This window comes from Phyllobates terribilis, unplaced genomic scaffold (genome assembly GCF_046119375.1).
Source record: "Phyllobates terribilis strain yellow unplaced genomic scaffold, ASM4611937v1 Scaffold_24__1_contigs__length_18792416, whole genome shotgun sequence".
Classification (NCBI taxonomy): Eukaryota; Metazoa; Chordata; class Amphibia; order Anura; family Dendrobatidae; genus Phyllobates; species Phyllobates terribilis.
Genome location: NW_027362784.1, coordinates 3,262,789 through 3,278,936, shown reverse-complemented (window position 1 = coordinate 3,278,936; position 16,148 = coordinate 3,262,789). Strand labels below are relative to the sequence as shown.

The following is a 16,148-nucleotide window of genomic DNA, read 5'->3' as shown; positions in this document are numbered from 1 at the left end:
GTGTCATATACAGCTGGGGGTGGTGGCAGTATAAACATTCATGATCGATAAGGAAATAATGCCCCTTAAAGACCATTTTACTGCGTATTGCCAGTCATTAAGAGACTAAAATGAAACAAACTAAAATCATGAGAAGTTGAATCACTAACCTGAAAGAAATTTTCTTAGTCGTGCAAACTGCAATTCATATTGTTGAGGTTCTTCTTGACATGGTGCAGAAGATATAATATTTGAACAGCTTGATTCGCCTTGTACTAGTTATAAGATATATAAAAAAAAAATACAAAACATAAGATATTATAAAAGTTAGCTGTTTAACCCCTTCCAGACACGAGTCGTATATATACTGCTCTGTGGGAGCTACGTTCCCGCAAAGAGCAGTATATATACGGTGCATAATTCGCACAGGCTGACGCCGAGCTCCGCCGCAATCATATGTGAGCGCTGACAACCCGCAGCAACGCCCACGATCAGGAGCTCCCTCTGTGATCCCATTAGCACAACGTGATGAGATTACGTTGTGCTAATGGTCTCCATAATGACCCCCAGTCCCAAGATGGCCAAGGGGTCCTTCAAAGAAGGAGGCCTGTCAGTGCCTGCTCACAGCAAGTGCTGAGACGCCTCCTCCCTGCCTGTCAGACGCTGATCTGACAATCTGCAGTGCAGAAGCATTGCAGAGTATTAGATCAGCGATCTGCAACTGTGAAGTTGATGTCCCATCCTGGGACAAAGTAAAAAAAAAATAAATATTATATATATATATATATATATATATATATATATATATATATATATATATATATATATATATATATATATATATATATATATATATATATATATATTCATCCAATAAATACATGTAAAAAAAAAACACAATTGCTATCGCTGCATCCGGAAAAACCTGACCTATCCAACTGTCCCACCGGTGAACCCCTTCAATGAACACCGTAAAAATAAAAAAAAACATGCAAAAAACTATGCTTTATCATAATGCCGAAAAAAAAGTGCCGCCATACGTGGAAAAATAATGTTATAGGTCTAAGAATAAAGTGATGCAAAAATAATTCCATTTTCTAACATAAATTAAGAGCCCAGACAAACTATAACTATATAAAATGTGCTATCGCTGTGACCGTACTGAACAGAAGAATAAATCTGCCTTATCAATTTTACCACACGTGGCATTAAAAAAAAACAAAAAAAAAAAAAACCACAATTCCTGAATTGTTGGTTTTTGTTCATTCTGCCTCCCATAAATCGGAATAGAGAGCGATCAAAAAATGTTATGTGCCTGAAAATGGTACCAATAAAAACGTCAAAACAAGCCGGACTCATATGACACGGTCGGCTGACATATGAAAAAATTATAGCTCTCAAAATATGGCTTTGCAAAACCTAGTTTTTGCAAAAAAAAACATCTGTTAGTGTGTGACAGCTGTCAAACATAAAAACCCAATATAAATTTGTTATCACTATATCCTGCCCTCTACGCTGAATGCTTCCCTTGTAAATCTATTCTGAAAAGAAGGACACCGCTGAACAGAGGCCAGATGGAGTCCAGAGAAACACTGCTTCTTCATTATAGTGAATGAATCCCTCGAGTTTCATCTGAATCACATCACTTGGAGATTTAAATGGAAACCCTAAAGTGCGTGCTCAAGGTAGAGCGCTGGATAAATGTGATCCAAAATGTTATGTAAAATGTTCCCAACAAAAGCTCCAACTCAATCCACAAAAAAAGCCTCCACTTAGGTCTGTCATCTGTTATTGGAAATATAGGGTTCTTTCACGTTACTGGTAGTACAAAAGGCTCTGGAAAAGTAAAAGGCTCCTTGCCTCCCAAAAAGAAATCCAGCGAATTGTGCTCCCAAATCCCTTCTGAGCCCCAATGTGTCTAAACCTCATTTAGCGTCCACATGTTTGACATTTCTGTAGCGATGATAGCCCGCCTAATTAATGGGTGCATGTCTCCAGAACCCTGAGCTGGGCGCAATGTACGGGTCACTACAACGTAATGGTTACTACAACGGCAGCTTGCTATTTTCACTCAGAAACATCCACTGCTGCTTGTTTATGGAAAGCACACGTGGAGTCAATATAGTCATTACACCTGTAAACAAATTCCCAAAGGGGTATAATTTCTAAAATGGAGTCACCTGAGGGGTGGGGGGTGGGGGTCTGTAAACTATTTTAGAAAAATCTAAGCTCCAATGGAAAATCCTTCCCTCCAGAGTCTCGCCGTATGGCTAAGCAGTACTGTACAGACAAACAAGGTATTTCTACATTCAGCAGAAATAGGGGGACAAATTTTGGTGTCATTGTTACCCATTTTCCAGTGTGAAAATGTAAAATGTAGGGCTAAATCAAAATTTTGGTGGTAAAAATTTAATTATTTTTTCTTCACTGCCCAATGGAATATGTTACGCTCACGTCCGGACTGACTGGCGTGAGCATGATTAGTGATCCCACTGTACCATGAACCGGGGAGTGCCTGGAGGGGGCGTAACTAAGTATCTATCCGATCCGACCAAAATAGCACAGCGGCTAACGACTCCGTGAACCAAGGAGGAACCGAGCAGAGGGACCAGGTGCGACTCCAGGACAGACCCCGGTCACAGTTGTTGACCCATACCGGGGAATGCAGGAACAGGCAGGTAATCTGGTATGCAGACAGGTGGGCACTGGCAAGCACGGCTGGTATGTAGACAGGTGGGCACTGGCAAGCACGGCAGGTATGTAGATAGGGGGGTACTGGCCGGCACGACTGGAGTGCCGACAGGGAGGCACTAGCAGGTTGGAGCGCAGGCTGGATAGAGTCCAGTACAGACTGGGATTCAGGAACAGAACCGCAGATGCTGTAGACGAGCAGAGCAGAGAGGAACCGCTGGAGTGGTGGGTAAAGCAGAGCAGAAAGAAACCGCCGGAGCGGTGAGCAAGGCAGAGCAGGGCGAAACCGCCTAAGCGGTTAGAAAGGCAGAGCAGAAGGAACCGCCGGAGCGGTGAGCAAAGCAGAGCAGAGAGATACCTCCAGAGCGGTGAGCAAAGCAGAGCAGGGCGAGACCGCCGGAGCGGTGAGCAAGGCACAGCAGGAGGAACCGCCGGAGCGGTGAGCAAAGCAGAGCAGAGAGATACCGCCGGAGCGGTGTGCAAGGCAGACCCGGAGGAACCGCCGGAGTGGTGAGCAAAGCAGAGCAGAGAGATACCGCCGGAGTGGTGAGTGAGTCAGAGCAGAGAGAAACCGTCGGAGAGGTGGGTAAGTCAGAGCAGAGAGAAGCCGCCGGAGCGATGGGCAAGTCAGAGCAGAGAGAAGCCGCCGGAGCGGTGGGCAAGTCAGAGCAGAGAGAAGCCGCCGGAGCGGTGGGCAAGTCAGAGCAGAGAGAAGCCGCCGGAGCAGTGGGCAAGTCAGAGCAGAGAGAAGCCGCCGGAGCAATGGGCAAGTCAGAGCGGAGCGAAACCGCAAGTGCGGTGGACAAGGCAGAGAGGACAGGGCTCTGTTCACACTGAACAGACTGGAAGGGACAAGCAGAACCAGATACACACAAGGTACTTGCAATAAAGTAGCGAGTGGACTCTAAACTCACAACGGAAGTACAGAGACAATGAGTAGGAGTTAGGTGCAGGTTCAGATACTGCAGGAAAAGGGAAGGTATGGACATGGAGACAAACAGGAAACAGGCTAACAGGAACTGCTACTGCAAGGAGATACAAGAACAGGCCTGGGTATATAGCCCCCAGAGGCGGAAACAGACTAGAAGTCACAGGTAACAGGTCTGGGAATGCGGCCCCCAGAGAGGCGGATCAACAGGCTAGGGTACAGTTCAGACAGAAACTGCTACTGCAAGAGATACAGGAGCCAGTCTGGGAATACAGTCCCCAGAGTGGTGGAAACAGACTAGAAGACAGAGATAACAGGACAGGACCTGGCAATGCAGAATGCAAAGACAAACAGTGAAGGTGTTGCTCAGGCACCTCCTACTGGGTGGAGGGGGGCTAAATATCCAGGGACTCACAGCAATAGGCTGGAAACTCATTAGGGGTGCGCCCACAACAGCTATAAGAAGCAGAAAGTAACCGGGCCGTCGCCCTAAGCAGTCAGACCAGAGCATGCACACAGTATGAACAGGAGCACGGCTTACAAACTGGACTGAAGGCTAAGATTGCGATCGTGCATAGTGGGAGTTGGTGCACTATGCAAGTACTCCGCCAGGTATGTTACAGTATAAAATGTTTTAACCCACCTGTGGTCTCAATATGATCACTGCATCTTTAACCCCTTTGCAACCCATGACGTCTTAGTACGCACAGGTTGTAATCCCCCCGTTCAGTGAGGGCTGCTGCACTGAGCCCGCACTGAACCGAGCACATGTCAGCTGATTCTTACAGATGACATGCGCCCGCAACAGCCGCGGGTGGAATTGCGATCCACCCGCGGCTGTTAACTAGTTAAATGCCGCTGTCAATCTCCGACAGCGGCATTTAACGCGCGCTTCCAGGAAGCGCGTCCTAAGCCCCGCCCATAGACGACCCCGTCACGTGATCGCGGGTCACCGATGGGTGGGCATGACAACCCAGGGTCTGCAGCAGACGCCTGTGGTTGTCATGAGCTGGTCGCTATGAGTGCCACCTAGTGGTCGGTGCTCATAGCACAGGACCAATTTTGCTATATGCAGGGGATCTGCTGATCCCCTGTATGTAGCAGAGGTGATCGGATAGTTGCTGCTTCTAGTCTCCTATGTAGAGTATAGAAGCAAGCAAAAAGCGAAGAAAAAAACGTTTTTAAAAATATAAAAAAAAAATAAAAAAAATATAAAAAGTTTAAATCACCCCCCTTTCGCCCCATTCAAAATAAAATATTAAAAAAAAAAACCTACATAGACATATTTGGTATCGCCGAGTTCAGAATCGCCCGATCTATCAATATAAAAAAAGAATTAATCCGAACGGTAAACGGCGTAACGAGAAAAAGGTTCTAAACGCCGCAAAATTGCAATAAAATGCAGTAACGGGCGATCAAAACATCGGATCTACCCCAAAATGGTATCAATAAAAACGTCAGCTCGGCGCGCAAAAAATAAGCCCTCACCCAGCCTCAGATCCTGAAAAATGGAAACGCTACGGGTCTTAGAAAATGGCACTATTTTTTTTACCAAATTTTGGAATTTTTTTTCACCACTTAAATATAAAAGAACCTATACATGTTTGATGTCTACGAACTCATAATGACCTGGAGAATAAGAATGGCAGGTCAGTTTTAGCATTCAGTGAAAGTGGTAAAAAAAAAAAAAAAAAAAAAAAAAAAAACAACTGTGGTATTGCACTTTTTTTGCAATTTCACCACACTTGGAATTTTTTTCCCGTACACAATATGGTAAAACTAGTAATGGCGTTGAAAACTACAACTCGTCCCGTAAAAAATAAGCCCTCACATGGCCATATTGACCAAAAAATAAAAACGCTATGGGCTCTGGGAACAAGGGGAGCAAAAAACTAAGCAAAAACGGAAAATGCTCCGGTCCTTAGGGGGTTAAATGAATTCATGAAAAAGTGTAGTTTATGAAATGGGGTCAGTTATGGGGGGTTCGGCTCTTCTGGCACCTCAGGGGCTCTACTAATGGGACATGGCACCCTCAAACCAGTCCAACAAAATCTGAACTTCAGTATGGCACTTCTTCCCTTCTGAGCTTTTCATTGTGCCTCAATAGTAGTTTTCGACCACATATGAGGTATCGGCATACTCAATTGCACATCAAATTTTGGGGTCCATTTTCTCATGGGGCTAAAACACTAAATTACTTACCGGTAATGTGTTTTTCCTGAACCCATGACAGCACCACAACGAGCGAGGGGATCAGCCCTTCCAGGACAGGAAACCTACAGAATAAAAGGGCGGCGCCTCTCCACCACCTCAGTTGTTTACAGAGCATGAGAGGACATTACTTAATAGTTATATATCCCATGATTTTTCCTTCTACACACCACGTGAATCAAACACCATGAAGGAAAAGAAGTGATCAACTTCTACCAGTGATGGGAGGGAATATAAGGGTGCTGTCATGGGCTCAGGAAAAACACATTACCGATAAGTAATTTAGTGTTTTCCTATCACCCATGACAGCAACTACGAGAGATTTACAGAGAAAAAATTCTAAAGTTAGGGTGGGACCACAGCCTGTAGAACAGTTTTCCTAAAGGAAAGGACAGCAGAAGACCCCAGATCAAGCCTATAGTATCTATAGAAGGTGCAAGGTGAAGACTGAATCGCAACCTTACATAATGCTTCATGGGGACATCTGCTTTCTTATTGCTCTGCCATGGATTCCCCGAATTAGCACAGAAAGTAGGGTGCATAATTTCCTGACTTTCATGGAAATTGGAAGCTATCTTTGGAAGATAAAGTAGGTCCGGAACAGACCCATCTTCTAGGATCTGTATAAACAAAGGATTAACCGACAAAGCTTGAATGTCACTAACTTACCATGCTGAAGTCAGGGCCATCGGGATAATAGTCTTTAATGTGAAGACCCTGAATCCATGGGTTCAAGCGAAGGCTTGTCAGAGAAGTAAGCACTGGATTCAGATCCCAGGGTGCCATCCTTGGACTGAAAATGGGCCTAGATCCAAAACTCACTTTCACATTCCTTGCTTATTCAATGCAGGTTGGACACTGTTACCGTAGTCTACGGCTAAAAAGGTCCACTTGCATTTCTCTTCCTCTTTATATGAGGAGCTGTTAAAGATAAAAGGTGAGACTTCTGAACTAATTAGACATAAGTGTCATTAGGGATCTTGGCAGAGTTCCTCCATAATGGATTATGTAAGATAAAGCTACTCTGTTGTATGACAAGACCTTTATATGGTGACCATGTATAGATGAATGGAGCTTTCTTCTATACTGCCTAAAGCTTCTTTAGGTTAGAGGAACCAGATCTTTAGAGGCAGCCCACGGGTGTGTACCCGTGACCATGCTACTACTGGAATGTAGGAGATAAGAGTTATTAACAGCAATATTGCCTTGTTCAGAGTTGTGGCCAGACTGCTTATTAATTTTGACATATAGCAGGACTCCTTATTCTACCTTGGGAGACCACAACTCTTACTCACTGCCCAGTGAGTTCTGCAGCACTCGATGGATCTGCCCATAATCCCGAAATAGTTGAGGTAACTATTGTCAATGCCTCTTCCTTCGATATGAGAGTTGTCCTAACTACTATAATTCTCCATAAAGCCTTAAGGCTCATTAACATCTGAATGGAAGGAGACAAACTGAAAGCCTAAATCCTCATTTTATGCCAAGAACTATTCTCAGGAAATTTGATGTTTCATGTGAATTGGAACCTGATTGTATACCTCCTTAAACGCCTATACTACTATATCGCAATCTGGAACTGCAGATTTACTAGCAGGTCTTCTAGAGTTCATTCCCAATAATCTAACTCCGGAGTCTCTACAGCCCCTTCGGGTTGTAGCAAACCCAGGTAGGACTGGGTTAAATAATATCTTTACAGGTCTTGATTAGGGCCCCTGGAGAGCTAAGCACCAGAGCAGGCTAGGCATTCACCTTAGTCAGACTGCTGGAGAGTAGAGCAGACTGTGTGTGTCTTGGAGCTAATCAGAGACACAGGCCAGACTCCACAAGTATCAGTGGTTGTCCTGGATAAATATTGTTTTGTTTGATCAAGCTGGGTTAGCAAAGCTGTATATGAGTAGACAGGGTCTGTCCTATTTAGTCAGAGCTTGGACAAGACCAGAAATATTAATGTTTATAACTTCTGTGCAACCTGTAAATTGCAATAAAACTGCGCTCGATTGGACCAAACCCACAATGGCTGTATGAGCACTACATGATGCCTCCTACCTTTAAGAGTGAAACCCTACAAGGTTAATTATTAACCTGCAAAACTAAGGAAGCGCTCTTATTGTCACCTGCCTCCAATCTGCATTCCACCGAGCACCAGCCAGGAATACTGGCACCCTCTGTCTCAAAATAGAGACTAGGATATTTTTCCCCCTGAGTTCGGTAAGCTTGCCATGCACAGTTTACAGTCGCTGAACTTGGTTTTGTCAGACATAAACTTAGTTGTGGAACCAGTACCTTTACAAAGAGAGACTATGAGGCACAGACACCCTATAAAAGTACTACAAGGCACAGGGGCACCCTGAAGCACTGAGACACTATGAGGCCCCACTAGGTACTAAAAAGCACTGTGAATCGCTATGAGGTACTAACAGGCGCTATACGGCACTATGAATGCACCATAAGGCACTATGATATGCTATGAGTCACTATGATATGTTCTGCTATTTAGAGCCATAAGGCGCTATGAAGTGCTATGAGGCACTATGCCATGAGGCACTATAAAGCACCATGAGACGCTACACGGCACTATGATGTGCTTTGAGACACTAACATGTGTTTTGAGGCACTGTGAAGCGCTATGAAGCAAAGTGAAGCGCTATGTGCCATGAGGCACTATTAAGTGACATGAAGAGCTATCACGTGAGGCACCATGCCATGATGTGCCAAGAGGCACCATGCCATGATGTGCCAAGAGGCACCATGCCATGATGTGCCAAGAGGCACCATGCCATGATGTGCCAAGGGGCACCATGCCATGATGTGCCAAGGGGCAAAAATAAAGGCTAGCACTCAACAAAGTGGAAAGGCACGGTGCTCGTGAAGGGAGCCAGTGGTTCCGTCAGTAATAAACCATAAAAATCACTGCACACCTGGAGAGGTATGGTATGCTTTAGGTGAAACTTTATTTAAAGGGTGATGCTTGAGGCGACTAGTGGACGTTTCGACCAACACTGTGGCCTTGATCACAATGTCGCTGTAAGAAAATATGTACAAAAATATACAATAAGTACAAATAGAAAACAACATACTGTATATACATATGTACAAAACAATGAATGAAAACATGTCCGTGTTATAATGCTGTTCACAGGGTACAGACAAAGTTCAACCATAATAAATCGCTTCTGGTGGAAAAAGATGGTATATCAACATACATGCTGCATTCTGAGAGCAGGTCATAATAACCACATGACAATGATCAGGGTCAAGAGTAAGAATTTTTTTAGAAGAAAAAGTGCGACTTACCAAGTGGATAGATGCATTAGGGGAAAAAAAAAAGAAGAATTAACAGTCAAGAAGAAGGTTTCCTTATATAAGAATTGCCCCTCACTTCTTCTTGACTGGTAATTCTTCTCCTTTTTTTCCCGGATGCGTCTATCCACTTGGTAAGTCGCACTTTTTCTTCTAAAAAATTCTTACTCTTGACCCTGATCATTGTCATGTGGTTATTATGACCTGCTCTCACCCCAGACAGGGGCGCAGGTCCACAGCTGCTCTCTCACTGACGTGCAGAGCTGGATCTGCCGACCCCAGACAGGGGCACAGGTCCACAGCAGCTTCTCCACTGATGCACGGAACTGGAGCTGTCGACCCCAGACAGGGGTGCAGGTCCACAGCAGCTTCTCCACTGATTCACAGAACTGGAGCTGTCAACCCCAGACAGGGGCGCAGTTCCACAGCAGCTTCTCCACTGATGCACGGAACTGGAGCTGCCGACCCCAGACAGGGGAGCAGGTCCACAGCTGCTCTCACTGACGTGCAGAGCAGGATCTGCCGACCCCAGGTAGGGGCGTAGTTCCACAGCAGCTTCTCCACTGATGCACGGAACTGGAGCTGCCGACCCCAGACAGGGGAGCAGGTCCACAGCTGCTCTCACTGACGTGCAGAGCAGGATCTGCCGACCCCAGGTAGGGGCGCAGATCCACAGCAGCTTCTCCACTGATGCACAGAGCTGGAGCTGCAGACCCCAGGCAGGGCGTCGCTCAGTCATATCCGGATCTTCAACAGGTAAGCATGTCTAAGGTTCTCCCATTGGGAATAATCTTCTCTTCTTTCTTCTGCTGCCATATTAACAAGGTTCCCCCTCAAGGACAGGAAACCAACTGAGGTGGTGGAGAGGCGCCGCCCTTTTATTCTGTAGGTTTCCTGTCCTGGAATGGCAGATTCCCTCTCTCGTTGTGGTGCTGTCATGGGTGATAGGATAAAAACATTTTTGTGGGAAAAGTGATTTTTTTATTTCCCTGGCTCAACGTTATAAAATTCTGTGAAGCACCAGGGGATTCAAAGTGCTCACCAAACATCTAGATAAATTCCCTGAGGGGTTAGTTTCCAAAATGGTGTCACTTGTGGGTGGTTTTCACTGTTTAGGAACATCAGGGACTCTAAAAAAGCAACATGGCGTCCTCTAATTAATCTAGCAAATTTTGCATTCAAAAACTAAAATGGCGCTCCTTCCCTTCCAAGCCCTGTCCTGCACCCAAACAGTAGTTTTCCTCCACATATTGGGTATCTGCGTACTCAGGAGAAATTAAATTGCATAACAAATTGTATGGTGAAATTTCTCCTGTTACCCTTGTGAAAATGCAAAATTTGGGGCTAAAAACATTTTTGTGGGAAAAATTAGTTTTTTTTTTTATTTTCATGGCTCAACATTATAAACTTCTGTGAAGCACCTAGGAGTTCAAGGTGATCGCCACAAATATATTCAAGTTCCCTGAGGGGTTTAGTTTCCAGAATGGGGTCACTTGTGGGGGTTTTCACTGTTTAGGCACATCAGGGGCTTTCCAAACGCGACATGACATCAGCTAATAATGACAGCAAATTATACATTCAAGAGGTCAAATGGCGCTCCTTCCCTTCTGAGCCCTGCCGTGAGCTCAAACAGTATCCCCACCCCCACCCCACGTATGCGGTATCTGTGTGCTCAGGAGAAATTGCACAAGTTTTGGGGTTTATTTTCTCCTATTTCCCTTGTGAAAGTTAAAAAAAATGGGTCTAAAGGAAAAGTTGTGTGAAAAGTTAAATGTTTATTTTATCCTTCCACATTCCATTAATTCCTGTGAAGTACCTGAAGGGTTAAAACTTCTTGAATGTGGTTTTGAGCACCCTGAAGGGTGCAGTTTTTACAATGGTGTCACTATGGGGTATTTTCTGCCATATAGACCCCTCAAAGTAACTTCAAATGGGATGTGGTCTTTAAAAAAATTTAGTTAATTTTGTTGGAAAAATGAGAAATCGCTGGTCAACTTTTAACCCTTATAACTTCTTAAGAAAAAGTTATGTTTCCAAAATTGTGCTCATATAAAGTAAACATGTGGGAAAAGTTATTTCAAACTATGTGTGTGACATAACTGATTTAAGGGCATAAAAATTAAAAAAGTTTGAAAATTGCAAAATTTTTGCCAAAATTCTGATTTTTTCACAAATAAACGCAATACATATAAAAGATTTTACCACTATCATGAAGTACATTATGTCACGAAAAAACAATCCGAGAATCCCTGGGAATCGTTCCAGAGTTATTACCTCAAAGTGACACTGATCAGAATTAAAAAAATTGGCCTGGTCAGTAGGTGAAAACAGGCTTTTGGGGGGGGAAAGGGTTAAAGGCATAACTTTATAATCGCTAAGAGAATGCCAGCTTCAAAAGCTAAAGAAAGTTTTGGAATGGCCCAGCTAAAGCCCATGTATACAAACACTAAAAGACTGACCGGCACTTCCAAACAATACTGGTTTGAACAGGTGCATACTAACAGTATTCATCACCATATACAACTAATAAAGTTGCAATCTTTTTTTTTTATAGGCTAAAGCAGGGGTCCTCAAACTACAGCCCGCGGGCCACATGCGGCCCGCGGAGGACTTTTATCCGGTCCGCTGGGCTATGGGCGGAGGAGAGTGATGTCAGCGCCCGCGCTTCTCCACCGCTTGCTCAGGGCCCCGGCAGCGGGATACTTACCTCTCCCCGTGCCTCCGCAGATCCGCTGTCTTCTCGCTCTGCGCTTCCTGTGACGTCTCAGGTCAGAGGGCGCGGTGACGCCTTTACACCGCGCCCTCCCGAGTGCCGTCACAGGCAGCGCAGAGCGGGACAGCGCCACCGCGACGCTGGAGTCCAGACCAGAGTAGAGCAGCGGCAGCAAGTGAGAAGTGAGGTGAGTATTGGATTTTTTTTTTTTAATGTATGGAGGTATAGGTCATTATATGGGGGGGGTGACATCCTGCAAGGGGTATAATATGGGGGGGTGACATCCTGCATGGGACATTATATGAGGGGGTGACATGCTGCATGGGGCATTATATGAGGGGGTGACATGCTGCATGGGGCATTATATGGGGGGGTGACATGCTGCATGGGGCATTATATGGGGGGGTGACATGCTGCATGGGGCATTATATGGGGGGTGACATGCTGCATGGGGCATTATATGGGGGGGGTGACATGCTGCATGTGGCATTATATGGGGGGGGTGACATGCTGCATGTGGCATTATATGGGGGGGTGACATGCTGCATGTGGCATTATATGGGGGGTGACATGCTGCATGTGGCATTATATGGGGGGGTGACATGCTGCATGTGGCATTATATGGGGGGGTGACATGCTGCATGTGGCATATGGGGGGTGACATGCTGCATGTGGTATTATATGGGGGGTGACATGCTGCATGGGCATTATAAAGACAGGGGAGTGATATGTATGGAGGTATAGGTCATTATATGGGGGGGGTGACATCCTGCAAGGGGTATAATATGGGGGGGGTGACATGCTGCATGGGGCATTATATGGGGGGGGTGACATCCTGCATAGGGCATTATATGGGGGTGACATCTTGCATGGGGCATTATATGGGGGGGAAAGGGAAATCCTGCATGGGGCATTATAAGGGGTGGAACAGCCTGCATATGGCATTATAAGGGGGAAACAGCCTGCCCATTTAGGACCTATGCTGCCTATTGGGGACATTTACCTGCCTATTGGGGACATTTACCTGCCTATTGGGGACATTTACCTGCCCATTGAGGACCTATGCTGCCTATTGGGGACAATAACCTGCCTATTGGGGACAATAACCTGCCTATTGGGGACAGTTACCTGCCTATTGGGGACAGTTACCTGCCTATTGGGGACAGTTACCTGCCTATTGGGGACAGTTACCTGCCTATTGGGGACAGTTACCTGCCTATTGGGGACAGTTACCTGCCTATTGGGGACCTATGCTGCCTATTGGGGATATTTACCTGCCTATTGAGGACCTATGCTGCCTATTGGGTACATTTATCTGCTTATTGAGGACCTATGCTGCCTATTGGGGACCTATGCTGCCTATTGGGGATCTATGCTGCCTATTGAGGACCTATGCTGCCTATTGGGGACATTTACCTGCCTATTGAGGACCTATGCTGCCTATTGGGGACATTTACCTGCCTATTGAGGATCTATCCTGCCTATTGGGGACATTTACCTGCCTATTGAGGATCTATGCTGCCTATTGGGTACAGTTACCTACATATTGAAATACCGGTTGATTTAACTTTACTTGTTCTTCATTTTAAATATTGTATTTGTTCCTGTATTGTTTTTTTTACTACAAAATAAGATATGTGCAGTGTGCATAGTAATTTGTTCATGGTTTTATTTAAAAACTATATTCCGGCCCTCCAATGGTCTGAGGGACACTGAACTGTCCCCCTGTTTAAAAAGTTTGAGGACCCCTGGGCTAAAGCATCCATACATGAAACATATGAAACTTGAATTGCATTACTGCTCAAGAAAAGAGGAATAAACAGATTCATAGCGCATAATTTGGCTAATTCATGCATGCTCCGCAGCCGACAAGGCCATCTTCCTTGCTGGGCACCTATCCTAATGTCAATCCTGGGCTGATAGCCTATATTTATACGGATAGATAGGATCCTGCTGTAATAAAAACCGCCACGGGCTGATAGGTGGACTGCTCAGTCAGAGGCCTATGTATACAAACACTAAAAGACTGACCATCCATTCAAAAAAGAATGCTGGTCGGAACAAGGCATACCAATAGTTTTTTTTATTTTCTAGACCAGTAATGCAATTCAAATGTTATACATTTCATGTTTACATGCTGTAGCCTTAAAAAAAAAAAAATTGAGTGCAACTTTGTTAGTGACATATGGAGAGGGCTACTCTTAGTTTGCACCTGTTCAAACCAGTATTCTGTTTGGAAGCGACGGTCAGTCTGTTAGTGTTTATATACAGTTAGGTCCATATATATTTGGACAGGGACAACATTTTTCTAATTTTGGTTCTAGACATTACCACAATGAATTTTAAACAAAACAATTCAGATGCAGTTGAAGTTCAGACTTTCAGCTTTCATTTGAGGGTATTCACATTAAAATTGGATGAAGGGTTTAAGAGTTTCAGCTCCTTAACATGTGCCACCCTGTTTTTAAAGGGACCAAAAGTAATTGGACAGATTAAATAATTGTAAATAAAATGTTAATTTCTAGTACTTAGTTGAAAACCCTTTGTTGGCAATGACTGCCTGAAGTCTTGAACTCATGGACATCACCAGACGCTGTGTTTCCTCCTTTTTGATGCTCTGCCATGCCTTCACTGCGGTGGTTTTCAGTTGCTGTTTGTTTGTGGGCCTTTCTGTCTGAAGTTTAGTCTTTAACAAGTGAAATGCATGCTCAATTGGGTTGAGATCAGGTGACCGACTTGGCCATTCAAGAATATTCCACTTCTTTGCTTTAATAAACTCCTGGGTTGCTTTGGCTTTATGTTTTGGGTCATTGTCCATCTGTAGTATGAAACAATGACCAATCAGTTTGGCTGCATTTGGCTGGATCTGAGCACACAGTATGGCTCTGAATACATCAGAATTCATTCATCTGCTTATGTCCTGTGTCACATCATCAATAAACACTAGTGACCCAGTGCCACTGGCAGCCATGCATGCCCAAGTCATCACACTGCCTCCGCCGTGTTTTACAGATGATGTGGTATGCTCTGGATCATGAGCTGTACCACGCCTTCACCATACTTTTCTCTTTCCATCATTCTGGTAGAGGTTGATCTTGGTTTCATCTGTCCAAAGAATGTTCTTCCAGAACTGTGCTGGCTTTTTTAGATGTTTTTTTTTTAGCAAAGTCCAGTCTAGCCTTTTTATTCTTGATGCTTATGAGTGGCTTGCACCGTGCAGTGAACCCTCTGTATTTACTTTCATACAGTCTTCTCTTTATGGTAGATTTGGATATTGATACGCCTACCTCCTGGAGAGTGTTGTTTGCTTGGTTGGCTGTTGTGAAGGGGTTTCTCTTCACCATGGAGATTATTCTTTGATCATCCACCACTGTTGTCTTCCGTGGGCGCCCAGGTCTTTTTGCATTGATGAGTTCACCAGTGCTTTCTTTCTTTCTCAGGATGTACCAAACTGTAGATTTTGCCACTCCTAATATTGTAGCAATTTCTCGGATGTTTTTTTTCTGTTTTTGCAACTCAAGGCTACGTTCACACACTGTGTATTTGCTGCTTTTTTTAAGCGCGGGTATTTTCCTGCAGTTTTTACCTGAGTTTTTTTACGCAGGTAAAAAAAACACCTCCATTCACACACTGCGTTTTTTTGCCGCGTTTTTTTTCTGCAGTGTACACTACAAATGCCCCATGCAGGATGTCACCCCCCCCTTATAATGCCCCATGCAGGATGTCACCCCCCCATATAGTGCCCCATGCAGGATGTCACCCCCCCCCATATAGTGCCCCATGCAGGATGTCACCCCACCCTTATAATGCCCCATGCAGGATGTCATCTCTCCCACCCCCCCTTATAATGCCCCACGCCTCCATATATTAAAAAAAAAAAAAAAAAAAAAAAAAAAAAAATACTCACCTCACTTCTCACCTGCTGCAGTCGCTCCAGACTCCTCAGCGTCTTCCCGCTCTGCGCTGCCTGTGACGGCTCAGGAGAGAGCGCGGTGTAAAGACGTCACCGAGCCCTCTGACCTGAGACGTCACAGAGAGCGCAGACCAGGAAAACACCGGACCTGCTGCGGAGGCACGGGGAGAGGTAAATATTGCGCCGGGTGCCGGGGCCCTGAGCAGTGACAGTGAGTTGGCCCCTCCGCCTGCTCAGGGCCCCGGCACGTCCTTCATTTCTCCTGCACCTCCGTAAAAAAACGCTGGAATTACGCAGTGTGCGAACACCGCTGCGTAATTCCATCGCTTATAATGGGCACAATATGGGAGAAAGCACAGGCCGCGGTGCGTAAAGAATTGATATGTCAATTCTTTACGCAGCTGCGCTTT

General features: G+C 45.0%; 1 protein-coding gene across 3 annotated transcripts in view; it reads right to left on the bottom strand.

Annotated features, from left to right (window-relative positions):
- TAF5L (TATA-box binding protein associated factor 5 like) overlaps positions 1–16,148 on the bottom strand; it is a 233,729-nt gene that overhangs the window by 98,269 nt on the left and 119,312 nt on the right. For 2 of the 3 annotated variants that reach the window (XM_073660233.1, XM_073660235.1), the window contains exon 3: positions 150–254. The exons of the other annotated variant lie outside the window; for it this stretch is intronic. In XM_073660233.1, the coding sequence (XP_073516334.1) occupies positions 150–254 (105 nt within the window). The remainder of the gene's footprint in view (positions 1–149; positions 255–16,148) is intronic. 3 annotated transcript variants of the gene reach the window in all.